At 40.7% G+C, this 15,875-nt stretch overlaps 1 protein-coding gene across 2 annotated transcripts in view; it reads left to right on the top strand.

Annotated features, from left to right (window-relative positions):
• GNG2 (G protein subunit gamma 2) overlaps nucleotides 1-15,875 on the top strand; it is a 124,222-nt gene that overhangs the window by 90,671 nt on the left and 17,676 nt on the right. For both annotated transcript variants that reach the window (XM_027571988.1, XM_027571989.1), the window contains exon 3: nucleotides 1,775-1,890. In XM_027571988.1, the coding sequence (XP_027427789.1) occupies nucleotides 1,804-1,890 (87 nt within the window). In that variant the 5' untranslated portion in view covers nucleotides 1,775-1,803. The remainder of the gene's footprint in view (nucleotides 1-1,774; nucleotides 1,891-15,875) is intronic.

The following is a 15,875-nucleotide window of genomic DNA, read 5'->3' as shown; positions in this document are numbered from 1 at the left end:
TTCAAAATCCCTTCAGTCTTCCTTTCCATTTTATTGTCTCTGATGCCTTTGAAAATAAGTTGAGGGAACAGTTAATTATCTTCCAGTGATACTGTAAATGCTATGCTGTTGGGGTGGCTGATTGGGCGGTATTCTTTATAAAATAACGCTCACTATGAAGGGACCTCTTTGTTTACAGAGAGTTATACATAATTTCTTTTTTTGTCTTGAAGAACAAGATACCAAGATATAAGAACCAAAGAAGATAATTTACATATTTATGCTCTTTTGGTGTTAACAATTAAAAATTGTTTTTTGATTTTACTGAATAAGTAACAGTCTTGTATTGAACGTACTATGGGTTATATTTCCTTCCTCAGGTTTTCTATGTGTCTTCTTTCCTTTTTGAGATGGTAGCCTGATTTTACTTTATCCCTGGATAAAAATATTCCCCAAAGCTAACAGAAGTCATGTTTTTTAATATGTCTTCAGAACAAGATTCGACTGTTGACTGAAGCAAGGCTTTAATGCCTCTCATTTCTTGGGTCATGCACTCTAGCTAAATTGCTGCTCTCAGACATCGCTTCACTGTAGGGTGTCAGTGACCTCAAAGGGCACATTAACACAGACAGTCCTGAAATAGCATATGGCACCTTGACATGGAGCGAGACCCAATCAGAATGTGGAGGAAATGGGCACCAAAAATAAAATAGGGTACTTTCTGAAATGAACAACAAAAATAAACTGAGATAGTGGGTCAAGGAAGAATTAGAAGAGAAATGAAATTGGGATAGGACTTGAAGGGGGTAGGGGAAATGATGGGGAGGAGATCTGGCAAAGCCAGAGGCGAAGAAACCATCTCATAATTTACATAAATACAGAATTCCACTCTCTAAACATTTGTGTTCCATTTCCATATTTATAAAAGTAATAAGTCCGTTATACTGAATACAGAATTCTGGTGAACTCATTGATGTAATTAACAATTTAGACATGGCAATCCTTCCCCCTTGACATTACAGATGAAGAATTGTGAGTTAAGTAAATAGTTGTGTCTAGCCATATTTCAAATAGAATAGAGAGAAAAGGCTATTCTTTAAAATGCTGGATAAACAACACTGTGGCTGAAAAGCCACACATCCTATGCAGTGTCTCTGCAGTATAATAGACTGAGGTGGTTACAGTTAACTAGAAAGTTGGTGTTGGAGCCCATCAGGAGAACACTGTAAACTTGGTGTCTTTAGTCCTAAAGGATTATTTAATTTACCATTCCTCTCTGCTTGCCTTTCATTCTTCATCATCTGAGGGCACCTAAACAGAGTATCTGACAATAGTAGTACCTGAGAAATAACAGCAGTTATAATACATACTGTCAACCTTACCATTTTGAGCTCATTTCATACATTAAGATAATTTTAGTGACTTGCTTTCTTAATTCAGCAGCACATCTTATTCTAACTGATTTGGTAAACAATTCTTCATTGTTTTTCCCAGAAGAAGGGATGGAAGTGCAGAGGGGGGTGTGTGTGTGTGTGTGTGTGTGTGTGTGTGTGTGTGTGTGTGTGTGTGTGTTGGGGTGAGGTGGGGTGGGGTGGGGGAGTGGTGTTTGGAAAAGCACACCTCATCCCCTGGTCTGCCTGCAATCAGACTCGGTGCTGGATTGGGGATGTAGAGGGCTGAGAGAGCCAGGCCTGACCACAGCCACTCTTTTGAAGTTCCCCCATGATGATGAACCTGCATGTTTGGCAGCTCCTGAATTCTCTGATGCATTCTTTCTTCCTGTGTTCTTTTCCAGTGTATCTGAAAAACCCACCCAGCATTCCAATGGCCAGCAACAACACCGCCAGCATAGCACAAGCCAGGAAGCTGGTAGAACAGCTGAAGATGGAAGCCAACATCGATAGGATAAAGGTGAGGACCGCATAACCCACATAGATCCTCTGGCCTTGATTATAAGGAGCGCGATTTGCAGCCTGACTCCCCTTCTATAGAGAGTGATGAAAGCAGCGAGGGCAGGAGAGAAACTTAATAATTGGGCAAAAAGTTCATTTTTCTAATGTGTCTTTGCCTTCTCCAGATTTCTCCAGAATAAAATGACAGCATAAATTAAAACTGATTCTTCACGTATAATTCAAAACAAAACAATAACAGAAAAACAGACAAATGAAAAACAAGCTCATGGTTGAATTCTAGCCAAGGAAATTGGAGAACACACAAAACTTACCAGGCCACCAGTTGACCTCCCTGACTCTGTAGAGACTGTCTTTTCATTTGGGTTTTAGCTTTTCTGTCTTGGTTTAGGTTCTAAGTTGAAGTGTCTATCTGTCATGATTAATCTTTCTCTTCACCACTGCAGGTTGTAATTATCTCTTTTTTTTTAAAGATTTTATATATTTGACAGAGAGAGACAGAGCGAGAGAGGGAACACAAGCAGGGGAAGTGGGAGAGGGAGAAGCAGGCTCCCCGCTGAGCAGGGAGCCCGATGCGGGGCTCGATCCCAGGACTCTGGGATCATGATCTGAGCCGAAGGCAGACGCTTAACGACTGAGCTACCCAGGCACCCCTGTAATTATCTCTTTTTAGTAACTTAATGGATTTTTTTTTCCTTCAAAACACAAAAATCACACATGGTCTCCCTAAAAAGTCAAACAGCATAGTAGGTTAATGAAAGTATTTTATCAAATGGAACTCAGAAACATATCTCATTTTATTAAAAGAAAGCTAGAACATTCATCCAAATGCCAAATTCTTTTTACAACTAGGATATTTTTCCTATTTTCTCCATACCAGAGTCAGCAACCTAAACAACCCACCCAACCTTTGGAGTATGCTTCTAGAGCAAAGGTCAATAAATTAAGGCTCATGAGCCAGACCAGGGTTTTATTAGAACATAGCCGTTCCTGTACATACTGTCTATGGCTACTTTCTTAATACAACAGCAAAGCAGAGTAGTTGCAAGAGAGACCATGTGGCCCACAAAACATAAAATATTTACTCTCTGGCCTATTACAGAAAACATTGCTGACCCCCAGTCTAGAACAGTGGTTCTCAGCCCACCTGTACATTCAGATTACCCAGGGAACTCTGGAAAGACCAATTCCAAGACCACACTCTAGACTAATTAAATTAGAATCTCTTGGGGTATGATTCAGGCATCAGGTTTGTGGGTTTTTTGCGTTTTTCTTTAATTATCAGTTAGTTTCAATGTATAGCCAAGGTGAAGAACCTAGGGGAGGGGCACCTGGGTGGCTCAGTGGGGTAACTGTCTGCCTTTGGCTCAGGTCATAATCCCAGGACCCTGGAATCAAGCCCCTCGTTGGGCTCCCTGCTCATCAGTTAGTCTGCTTCTCCCTCTCTCTCTCTTTCCCTCTGCTCCTCCCCTCCCCCCAACCCCACCCCACCCCACCCCACTCCCCCGGCTCATGCTTGCTCTCGCTCTCAAATAAATAAAATCTAAGGTTTGCTCCTCCTTTTTTTTTTTTTTTAAATTTAAGTAGGCTCCACACCTGATGTGAGGCTTGATTGAACTCATGACCCTTATAGATCAAGAGTCACATGCTCTACTAACTGAGCCAGCCAGACACCTGGGTTTGCTCCTTCTAACTCCCATCAGATGCGGGCTAGAGAGTGAAAGGAAAGAGGATCTTCCTTCTTAAATAAGCTGAGCAAATATCCATGGGCATCTATCTGTCCTAATCTTTTTTGAGTTCTGATAATGCGGCCATGTAAACAGCTTCTCTTCTTTCAACAGCTTTAACTCTTCTTATTATTCATGAATGAGATAAATAAGGGGTCCTCCTCGTCTGCCTTGCTCCTTTACAACACCTTCCTCTTTTCCCTTGGCTTCTTCTTTTTCACTCCCTTGCTGAAAAAGTACAAAGTGGAAGGTGGGCACAGAATCTGCTGCAAGAAGTGAGGTGGCTCAAGGACTGTGGCATCAAAGAGTCATTTAGTGCTTCTTTGGGAGGGGTGGGGAGCGAGGAAGCTTCTGCACATGGACCTTCTGGAAAATGTCACTTTGCCTTTCAGAGTGGCCCAACTAAGATACCAAGTATTTCTGAAGCACTCTCGTGGCTGGCGTGTTCTGTTCCTCCTCAGCACCCTCAGACCTGTCTCCTGAAGGAGCATGTGACGGTGTTGGAGGTGATGAGAAGCTGGCAGTGGAAGAAGAGGATGGAAATAGGGCTCTTCAGCCATAAGTCAGACCTCCATCCTCCCTCACCTGAATAACTGAGGGCAGGGGGGCTCCTAGTTGATCCCTGAAATCCATCTCAGCCCTGTCTCCAGCCCTGCCATCAATTACCCTCCATAGTGCTACCAAAGAAAATTTTCTGTAAGAAAATCTCGTTAGGTCCCTCTCCCACAGAAAATCTTTTCATGCTTCCCATCACCTGTAAAATAAAATTCAAACTTCTTGGCAGAGTATGCAAGGTCCTTCTGGCCTCTGCCCCTCTTTTTAGCTTCCTCCCCTTCTTTTTGCCCGCCTGCCATACTGAGCCACTTCTGATGCCCTTGATGAAAATTTCAGATGCCTGGAACATTCACTCTCCTCCTTTCTATCCTTCTGCTTTAAACTCTGGTAACTCCGTGAAGACTCAGACCAGTCATTACATCCTTCTCCAAGGCCCCCATCATAAGGCTGGATTTTTACCAATTTTCAGTTGTTCATTTATTCTTTTATCTAATAAGTACTTTATTGACAGCTTTTTAAATGGCCAGACCTTGTTATGTCCTAGAGATACAGAGATGGAGAAAGATGAAGACATGGCTCTTGCCCTCAAGGATCTCCTAGTCTAGGAGGGGGTTACAAAAAATGTGAATAAGACCTATCACTGACATAAATAAGATATCCAAGGAGCATAATCACCAGATGTCATCAGAAAGAATGCAGCACCATACCCTGACTCCCTTCATATACTACTTCTGAAGGCACCAAAGACATTGCCACTGTAAGAGAGAGAAAGCGTTCATCTAACAAACTGAGTGCTGGGTGGTGATCTTCCTAGGCAATCTCCACATCCAAATCTTTTGGCCCTTGCTACGTACCTCGTTAGGTCTCACGTTGTTGGAAATACAGCAGCAGCTTGTCATTCAGCCTTTGTCCTGCACATCAGAGCCAGGCAGGCATGCTGTGGCGAAGTGTCAGATTATTTTGAGTTCAAGCTGTTGGCTTGAACTGCGACTGTGTTGACAGAGTTGTCAGCTAGCTGGTTTAGGGCTTGGTTATTTGCCTTTAGGAGTCCCTTCAAAGGCTTCTGAGCACTCTGGCTTCTCTACCTACTTTCCCTGCGTAATCCCGTCAGCAAGAAAGGGTTTCTCTCTGAAGATCCCATGTAGGTGCTTCTGCAGTCGGAGGAGTGACCTCTTCAAGCTCTATAGGGCAGCAGTGGGTGTTATGTACATCCGGTAGAGCCCACTGTGACTGAGGCCATGAGAAACGGGGGGCAGGGAGCACCGCTGCCACTGGAGCTTCGAGAGCCCCATCAGCAGGGGTGGCCTTATCCCTCCTGTGGCCTCCAGAATAACTCGGGCTGCAGAGAGAAGCTGTACCGTAAGAGGATCTGAATAGCATATTCATTTTTAAACCTTCTTGTGTCCTATCCTTCTGCATCACAAATCCTGGGAGAATTGAGCTAATGAACCCATTATCTGTTCATAAGCCTCAGGCATATATAAATTATACTCCCAGCCTTTCTCTGTTTCTTTGTTAGCATTTCATTCAAGGACAGAAAGTAAAGAGAAATCAAAGGAAGCTGGGAAGGGATCTGGAGACAGGGACATAGAGGGGCGTGGAGACCGTGACACTCAGATGTATGAGACAGCAATATAGTCACACTGATGGTGAGCAAAGATGAATAAAAGGAAGCTCGTCCTTAGAGCACAAGTTGAGAGAGCATGTCCAAAAGTAAAGGACAGCAGGTTTCAGTAAATCTATTTATTCACCACTCTATTAGGGCTCGTTGGGTTTCTAATAATAGAAGCCTAGCCCAAGTTTGCTTAAGCAGGAAGAAGGGATTGATTATAAAAGATACAGTGTGTCTCAGATTCCAAGAGCAGAAATGTAGCTGGGTAAGCAGTAGAAATAAGAGCTGGAAGACCATCAGAAACCAGGAGAGCTCTGTTCTCTGCCCCTGCCTCACTCTGTGTGTCTGCCTCTTTCTTTTCCCGGGCAAGAATAGATTTCTCAGCTGCCTGCTCCATGCAGCAGACATGATGGCCACTCACAGCTCCATTTCACTTCCAGCTCCATGAAGAAAGAGATAGAGTCAATTCCTTTTAGTCTCAAGTGCATATTGCTAGAATGGCATCTCTGTTCTAGTAAGAGTGAACCATCTGCAGTTCATGCAGTTCAATCAACGGACATTAGAATCAAACCACATTGCACAAACATTGCTCCTAGGAATTAACCCACCCCTATGAAATGGAAAGGTTTGGATAGTTAAGGAGTGAGAATCATTGTAAGCTGGAAAGATGCCCTTTGACGGAGGGCATCGTTAGCATCATGAAGAATAATGTAGATGTAAGAACAAAAGAAAGCCAAGGCCAGGAGCGTGGGTAAAATAATTGCTTCTTAACTAATTGAATGCTCCATAAATTGACCCCCATAAAAATGTCAAATTTATTTCTCATTTCTCCCAAATATTCCTAATAGACATTTCCGGCTTGCTCCCCTTATTATCCCAAGACTATGCTATGTAAATTCCACCTCTCTGGTTACTCTGGGTCCCTCAGTGAGAATGCCCATCCCCTCATTCTTTTCCTATCTACTACAGACTGAATGTTTTTCTCCCCCAACCCTCCCAAAAAATTCATTTGTTGAAATCCTAACCCCCAATATAATGGTATTTGGAGGTGGGGCCTTTGGAAGATGATTAGATCAGGAGGGTGAGCCCTCATGAATAGGATTAGTGCCCCTATAAAAGAGACCCCAGGGAGATCCCTCATCCCTGCCACCATGCAAGGTAATAGTGAGAAGATATCTGTGAACCAGGAAGTGACCCCCACCAGACACTGAATCTGCCAGCACCTTGATCTTAGACTTTCCAGTCTCCGTAACTGTTGGAAATAAATTTCTGTTGTTTATTATCTACCCAGTCTGCAATATTTCGTTACAGAAGCCTGAACCAACTAAGACCCTGTCCAAACCTTACTCCCTCATTCGGGGTCAACTCTAGTCCCCACTTGTCCATGAATCTCTTGCCATTCTGACCATATTTACTAATTGGTTTCATTTTCATCAAATAAATTTTTCCAATTAGAGTACACAGTCCTCAAAGTCAAAGACCATGTCATTTACTTCTCTGTATCCTTCAGGGTGCTGGGGTACAGGCATTCAAGAAATTTTTTTTAGTGGATAGCTTCAAGTTCATGTACTTAGAATGTCATATAACAGGACATCAGGAGCTATATTTCACATGACATTTCCAATGACATTTATGGTTTAGGAAATTGCAAGCATGACTATAACTGGTCATATAAAACTGTGGTCATAGTGGCACCAGGGTGGCTCAGTTAAGTGTCCAACTCTTGATTTCGGCTTAGATCATAATCTCAGGGTCCTGGGACCAAGCCCCGTGTTGGGCTCTGTACTCAGCAGGGAGTCTGCTTGAGGATTCTCTCTCCCTTTCTCTCCCTGGAAAAATAAATAAATCTTTAAAAAAAAAACCTGTGATCATAGGAGAAAATTCATTGAAATACAAAAATGAAGAGAGGACAGGTAAATAGTTTCATGTCTTACGTTTGATTATAAGTAGCCAGCATTTATTGTATACCTTATTTTTATAACAGTTCAACATAAAAACAGACTGATTTTCATAACTGAAAAATATGTATAAATTATTAAACAAACACAAGTGTTTCTAATGCCTGAATCATCTTTCTGATGATTGACTCATAAAAGATTGGAATTGAACTTCACAGAAAATGGAACTGAGAAATGGACCAGTTAGACATCATCCTTGGTAGTAGAGAGGGGACATATATCCTAGGTTTGGGACTTTTGAAGTATTTTTCCAGAATTAGAAATGAAAGTTTTAATATCTCTTCCCTAAAATGCTTGCATTTGAGGGGTGCCTGGGTGGCTCAGTCAGTTGAGTAGTCTGACTCTTGGATTCAGCTCAGGTCATGACCTCATGGGTGGTGAGATTGAGCCCTGCATCCAGCTCCATGCTCAGTGGGAAGTCTGCTTGAAGATTCTCTCCCTCTCCTCCTCCTGCCACTCACACTCTCTCTCTCTCTCTCTCTCTCTCCTGCTCTCTCTCAAATCAATCAATCAATCAATCAATCAATCAATCAATCTTTTCCCCCAAAATGCTTGCATTTGATTAGGGAGAATGAGATATTATCCTCCTCATAGGCCAGATGAGATTATTTTTAGGGATAATAAAATCAGGATAGTATGTCAAAGGACATAAAGAAGAAAGGGTCGTATTCACAGATGGCCAGTCCTAATTCATCCAATTTGCTGAAAATGAAACAAAAAAATATAAAATTGAATTCACACATACATTAGTAACTAAGCTTGACACTTCATTTTTATGAGAGTTGATATAACTTTAAAAAGTTCCGTGGATATTTATTAAGCACCGTGTACATTCTTAGCTTTATTCATTGTGTCTAGGAGCTATAGCAGTAGTACTGTTAAACCTTGATAATTTGAAATCCCTAGGAAATGAATTCTTCTGAATAGCCCAGTTTTCAGGCCAGATGAAGTCTTCCTTCTTAAAAATGTAACTACTTTGGATGACACTTTGAATGTCTTTCTTTTTTTATTAAATAGAGTAAATTAAATATAAGGTACTTTTTTGATGATTCTTTTGAAGCTATTAATTTCAAAAATATTATTCTGTTTCCTTTTTTAGAAAAATCCTATTGATGTACCATTAGTTTAATAGCACCTTGGAGGAGAGGGGAGGGGAAGACTACTTAGAAGATTCACTCATTATTTTATAAATAAAAAATAGTCACTATTTATTCATACAATTTTACTTCCTCTAGGATCACAATCGAAGTTTGATCCTGGGTGCTCTTCACACCCAGGAAAGATCCTTTAGCAGTGATACAGGCACCATGATGTTGTGAGACATCATGGCGATTTGCTGCCTTTCATTCCTGACATTAGTAATCTTGCTGTCCATAGCACCTCTTACATTTTCAGTATGGCTCCAAGGCATGTCAAAGAATCCTAAGGTTTTTCCTGCATTCCCAAACTAGTGTTTAAGCTGGATGTTTTCATTTTTTCTTACTTGAATTACGTATTAATGATCCAAAGAAAAATGAAGACTTTAAAATAGCCAGTTGCTTTTGACCTAAGCAAAAGACCTTTCTAGACAAATGTCAGACCAGTCTCTCCTAGCTTGGAAATTCTATCTTTTCCCAGAGGTTTGGCAGTTTCTTTTGCCTTCAGGTACGTTGCCAAGCCAATGACAGACAATGAACTTCCCATTTCAAGCCTCCATCCCAGCACAGTCTTTGAGGTCTTTTTAAGCAACAAATTAAAGTTCAGTCAACCCTGGGTGGTGCTTTTAATGCAGGCAACTCAACTGAAGGACTTGACTGAATGACTGATGCTCTTAACCCACATGTGACTTCCCACACATATAGGCAGTGACCACCCGTCAGTGCTTATTTCTTTGCCTGATGGCTTGCAAGAATTTTGCGACATGAATTTTAAAATGTGTCTTCGTTTCAGAATGTAATGAAGACAGAACTATATCCTTACATACTGTTTAAAATCTTAGGTCTGATTTTTATCCTGACAACTGCTTCTCAGAGCTGTCAGAATGTCTTCCTAGAGTAGGTTCCTGTTTTTTCAGAGCCCAAAATCATAGTTTGGCGGCCTTTATTGGGACTCTCTAGAGTCACCGTTTCTTTACTTCCAGGTTCTCAGGCCCTGTCTAGTTTGGAGAGGTTGCTGGATAGCTGGGTTTCAGCAGTGGTCAATCTGAGGAGATCCACACTCTTGTCAAATGTAATCCCTTCACATGTGCATCAGATATCATCTCCCTAATCCAGGGTTACACTCCACCACCTGTCCATCCTTAATCATCAGTTTGGGTTCTCTATGTCATCATTTCCATCATTGTACAAACGTAGTGTTATTTCTCCATCTTAAATAAAATTTTATTTTTTTTCTCTGAATCGCCCACTTACTCTTCCAGCAACTGCCTCATTTGTTTGCTCTGCTTTTCAGAACTTCTTGAAGAAGTTGTCTGTATTCACTATCTCTGATGTCTCTTTTCCCTTTCTTTTGAAAAATTATTTTTACTCTGGAAATAATCTCAAAGGTACAACAGGGTTGCAAATGCAGTACAAAGAATTTTGTTTTCCCCTGAACCATTTGAAAATAAGTTGTCAACAGTTGCCCCATCACCACTAAATACTTTAGTGTGTGTTTCCTATAAGTGAAAACACTCTTCTACATAATCATAATGCAGTTGTCAGAATTAGGAGGTGAACACTGGTACGTTACTATTTTCTAATCTTCAGACCCCATTTAAGTATTGCAAATCACCCTAGTACTATCCCTTGGAGCAAAAGGACCCAGTTGAGAATCATGTGTTGCATTTAGTTGTCCTGTCCACAGAGGTCCTTGACTTTCATGGCCTTGACCCCTTTGAAGGTTATGGGCCATTCATTTTGGAGAATACCACTCAAGCTGGGTTTGTCAGCTATTTCCTTATGATTAAATTCAGGTAACAAAACGGGAACATTAATATGGAATTGATGGGGATATTTGTCTCATTACATTTTATCAGTAGCATATGATTTCAAATTGTCACTGGTGATGTTAACTTCGATTACTTAATTAAGGTGTTATCTTCCCGTTTTTTCATGTAAAATTCTTCTTTTGTCTTTTGTTATTAATAAATATTTGGATCTTGGGAGATGGACCTTGAGACTATATTCACTATCCCACTCCTCATCAAACGTTCTATTTTTTAAAAATTTATTTAATTATATTGATTTGGACTCATGGCTTCCTCTTTTATTCGGTGGTTTATAATCTACTATCATCATTTATTTTGATGCTTTAATTGGCACAGACTAAAAAGCTAGCTATCATGTCCTTCTGACATGACTCCATCTTTCTTTGAGTGCTTCCTTAGTGCTTGGCACAAAAAGATCGTGTAGGGTCCTCTTATTATTTCCCTGCCACAACACTGGAATCACCCTTTTCCTCAAGAGCACTAGTTCCTTTGAGAATGGCATTTAGAAATGAAAACCTGTATGCTAGTTGTTCTCATTGCTGAAGTGTTTGAAGTGTTGCTGCTCCAAGTTCCTCTCAGTGGGATAGAGTTAGAGAATGCTATACATGTCTATTTATTTCTTTATCTTTATATCTGTGTATATGTAACCATGAGTTCACACCAATACAACCAGGGCCTGTCCTACACCACAGAGTATATACTAGCTTTCTACTTCCCATATTTGTAACTCCCTTCACTGACAATGAGGATCCTAGCTCCCCTGGTCCTTATTTAGCCAACTCTCCTGTAGGGAACCAAGGTCCCATTCCATGACCTCTCTTCCCAACATGGATGCCTTCACATCCCACTCGGGCTCCTACACTACTCACCCGGCTATCCTCTGTACAGATGCTCTCCTCACCTTGCTCAAGCTCTAACCTCCCACTGTGGGCCCCTGACCTGGTGTGGAGCCCACTTTGCTTAGTCTCACCGAATCCCTTTAAGACTGAATTGTTCATGAAGAAGGAGGAGGAGGAGGCCCCATGTGCTTGTAAACCCATTCCAGTGAGGTTTTCACCCCCACCATTCTATTGAACCTTCTCTCACCAAGGTTGCTAATGACTGCAGATGGCTAAATCTAATAGTCAATTCTCCATTTCATCATACTTGACCTACTGGCAGCATTTATCATGGTTGATGATTCCTTATGCCTTGGAGCATTTTCTTCAGCATTTGGCTCTCAACAGTCCCCACTCTCACAGGTAACTATGTCTAAATTTCCTTTTCCAGCTCCTCTTAGGCTCCCCAGCTACTTACATTGAAATGTTCCCGGATTCAGTACTTGTCCCTCTCTTTTCTATCTAAATATACTCTCTTGATGATCTTGTTCATTCCCAAGGCTTTATGTACCTTCTATATGTCCTTGATTCCCAAATTTATAGCTCTAGTCTACATCTCTCTCAAACTCCAGCATTGTATATCTCACTAACAGACATTTTAATTTCAAACTTAAACTATATTCCTGGTCTCACCCCCAAAACTTCTCCCTGCAGCTTTCACCAGCTGAAATGAGAACCGTTCTATTTGTTCAGTCCAAAAACTTCGATAGCCTTAATAGTTCTTCATACCCTTTCTCCAGTCCATCATAAAATCCTGGTGATTCTACATTCAAATACTCTTTATCCAGAATTATACCACTTCACACTGCCTCTGAACCACTGCCATCTCTCTCTTGGATTATGACAGTAGCTTCCGGGACAGTCTCTACTTCGACCCTTGACTCCCACAAAGTACTCACTGCTTTCCACACAGCATTCAGAGTGCTCCTTTACAGTGCAAGTCAGTGCCTCCCCTTCATTCTGTAAGTTTTCACCCAAAGATTAATTGCCTTCTCAACTAAGCCTAAGTACTGCAATCTGTTCCCCACCCCCCCCACCCACACACACATTCTTAATCCCTTTTACCCTGCTCTACTTTTCATTTCCTTATAAAACTTACTACCCTCTGGGGCACCCGGGTGGCTCAGTTGGTTAAGTGTCTTGATTTCAGCTCAGGTCATGATCTCAGGGTTGTGAGATAGAGCCCCATGTTGGGCTCTGCAGGGGGTGTGGAGCCTGCTGGAGATTCTCTCCCTCTCCCTCTGCCCCTCCTGCCCCCTTTCTAAATAAATAAATTAGTTAATTAATTAAATAAAACTTACTACCTTCTAACGTTCTCTATAACTATTATGCTTTCTTTTCTGTTCTCTCCATTCTCCCATTCAAATACCGTATCGGCAATTTGATGATGCTGTACATTGGTGTAGTTTGATTTATGTTTCTTCATTTGGGGTTTGTTTAGTTACTTGAACCTGTGGGTTTGTTTTTTTCATCAACCATTATGTCTTTTTCAGCCACTATGTCTTCAGATATTGTTCCTTCTTCTGCACCCACAACCTTTCTCCTGTCCTTCGGATGCCCCAATTATATCTATATTCAGGCCCTTAAGTTATCTTCTAGCCTAGTGCTCTGTTCATATTTTTTCAGTCTACTTTCTCTCTCTACTTCATTTTGGAGAGTGCCTATTGTTGTCTTCAAGTTCACTCATCTCTTCTTCTGCAATGTCTAAATCTGCTAATTCCGTCCAGCGTTATTATTTATCTCCAGAGATTTGATTTGGGTCTTTTAAATATCTTCCATGTCTCTTTTTATCATGTTTTGCTTTCCTCTACCTTCTTGATTTTACAGACAGTATTTACAATAGCTGTCTTAACAACATCATTATATTTTTATCATCTGTGTCAATTCTGGGTCTTCCTCTTTGTATTATTTTTTTTCCTTATATGGGAGAGATTTTTTTTTCCCACTTAATTATATGCCTGAGTTTTTTTTATTGGATTCTAGATATTGTAGCATACTGGAATTTTTTGTATTCCTTTTAATATTTGGGGGTTTTGTTCTATAGTGCAATTAAGTTACTTGGAAACATTCTGATCTATTCAAGGCTTACTACTGAACATTGGCAGGTGGGTCCGTAATAGCCTTTAACCTGGGCCAATTTGGCACCACTCCCACAGCAATACCCTTTATAGGACTCTAGTCAACCCCTCAGTGTTATGAGATCTTTCTACTCTGCCAGTAGAAAGGCACAAACTGCTCCAGCCCTGTGTGATCACCAGGGATTGTTCCACTTGATCCTTTCTGAATATTTTTGCACAGCCTCAAGCAGTTTTCTCCCACATATGTGCTGATCAGTGTTCAGCTAAAGACTCAAAAGGAATCCTCTGGAGGCCTCCAGAGCTCACACTTTCTCTCTCCCTCTTTCTGTGTCTGTGTAGCTCTTTCTTCTCTGTTACTCTCTCCTCAATTCAAGGAGATTCCTTAACTCTGTTTTGGTGGCCCCTCCCTGTGCCATGGCCTAAAAACCCTTTTTACACAGTCAGCTGGGACAATCATGGGGCTTATGTTATCTCCCTTCTCTCACTGATCACTGTCCTGTGCTGCCTCTTGCCTAACATTTATAAACTAATTGTTCCTATATTTTTTCCAGTTTAATTAGTGTGTGTTTTATCATCATAGTCTGAATTAGAAGTCTAGAAAATTACACAAGTTCTGCAAGGACAGAAATCTTTGTGTATTTTCTTCCTTTATTATTCCAAGTATCCAGACCTATGCCTGGCTTATTAGGTACTCAGTGAGTATTAGTTGAATAGAATATTCATTGAATAGGATTATGTTTGAGAACTCCTTCAGCAATTATCTGAGTGTCTACCATGTGTCTGGTATTAATCATACAATGGTAGATAAAGCAGACATGGTTTCTGCTTTCCTAGAGTATAGTGCCTAAAGTGAAAGAAAAATATGAAACAGCAAATAAACAATGGTTGTCATTATAAATTGTGAGAAGTGTTCTTCTATAAAGGAAGAGAATGGGATGAAAGAACATAATGAGGGAAGTCATTATTGGAGGAAGTGGTCATTAAAGACTCTGCAAAGAGGCATTATTTCAGCTGATTCATAAAGGAAGAGAAGGAGCCAGGCTATTGAGAAAATGGGGAAAAGAATGTTCCGGGGAATTGTATATGTGAAGCTCTGAGGCAGAAAAGAACTTGGAGCTTCCATAACATTAGCTGAGGTGTGTAGGGGGAGGGAAGAATGCCACACATGAAATTGGAAATATGGGCAGGCCCAAAGCATGCAGGACCCACAGGCTGTTTTAAGAGTTTTGGTTTTCTGCAGAGTACAATGGGAAACTATTAGAGGTTTTGGGTAAGAGAGTGGTATGAGCCAATTTATATTTTTAAATTAACTTTCTAGCTGTAGTGTGGAAAATACTACTCTTGGCACAGTAGTGAAAGCCGGGAATTCATTTACAATTGAGATTCTTAAACTTTTTTCTGCCCTAGACCTGTCTGGCAGCCTAGTGAAGCATATGGTCTCCTTCTCAGAGTAATGTTTTCAAATTACAGAGGAAACTAATCATACTGAAATACAGTTTATCAGAATAGTTTTTAGAGAAACATTTGTGATAGAGTTATATATGTACCCCTTTGTTAACTGATAATATAAGATCTAATAGTGGGTCTATAATTATAAAGTGGATGAACATAAATGAAATGTTGAGATGTTTGCAAAAACTTCTAATGTGATGGGAAATATCCAATTTCTATGGCTAACCAAGTCGAGGGACTACTAATGGCTACTGTTGTGTGTTGTCTACATCTGGGAATGTAATGGACAGAAATGCTAAATCTCCATTTGAGGTTAGTGAAGATAAAGATGTAATTTTTATCATTGACATTCACAGACCAGACCACCCCCTGAATTCTATCTGTTGACCCTGTGTTAGTCCATTTGAGCTGCTATAATAGAATACCATACTGGGTGGCTTATAAACAACAGACATTTTTTCTCATAGTTCTGGAGACTGGGAAATCCAACATCAAGGCACTGGCAGATTCCATGTGTAATGAGAGCCCACTTCCTGGTTAATAGATGGCTGATTCGCACTGTGTTCTCACATGGCAGAAAGGGGTGAGGGAGCTTTGGGATCTCTCGTATAGCACTAATCCCATTCCTGAGAACTCCAAATCCATCACATTGGGAATTAAGTTTTAACATGTAAATTTTGGAGGGCACAAACATTCAATTTATAGCCGACCCCTTGGAAAACCCAAATTAATCACTTTTTATTTAAGAGGTTATTTCCATAAACATGGACAAAGAAGAA

The sequence above is a fragment of the Zalophus californianus genome, chromosome 6, assembly GCF_009762305.2.
Source record: "Zalophus californianus isolate mZalCal1 chromosome 6, mZalCal1.pri.v2, whole genome shotgun sequence".
NCBI lineage: Eukaryota > Metazoa > Chordata > Mammalia > Carnivora > Otariidae > Zalophus > Zalophus californianus.
This window is presented reverse-complemented; position numbering and strand designations above follow the sequence as displayed.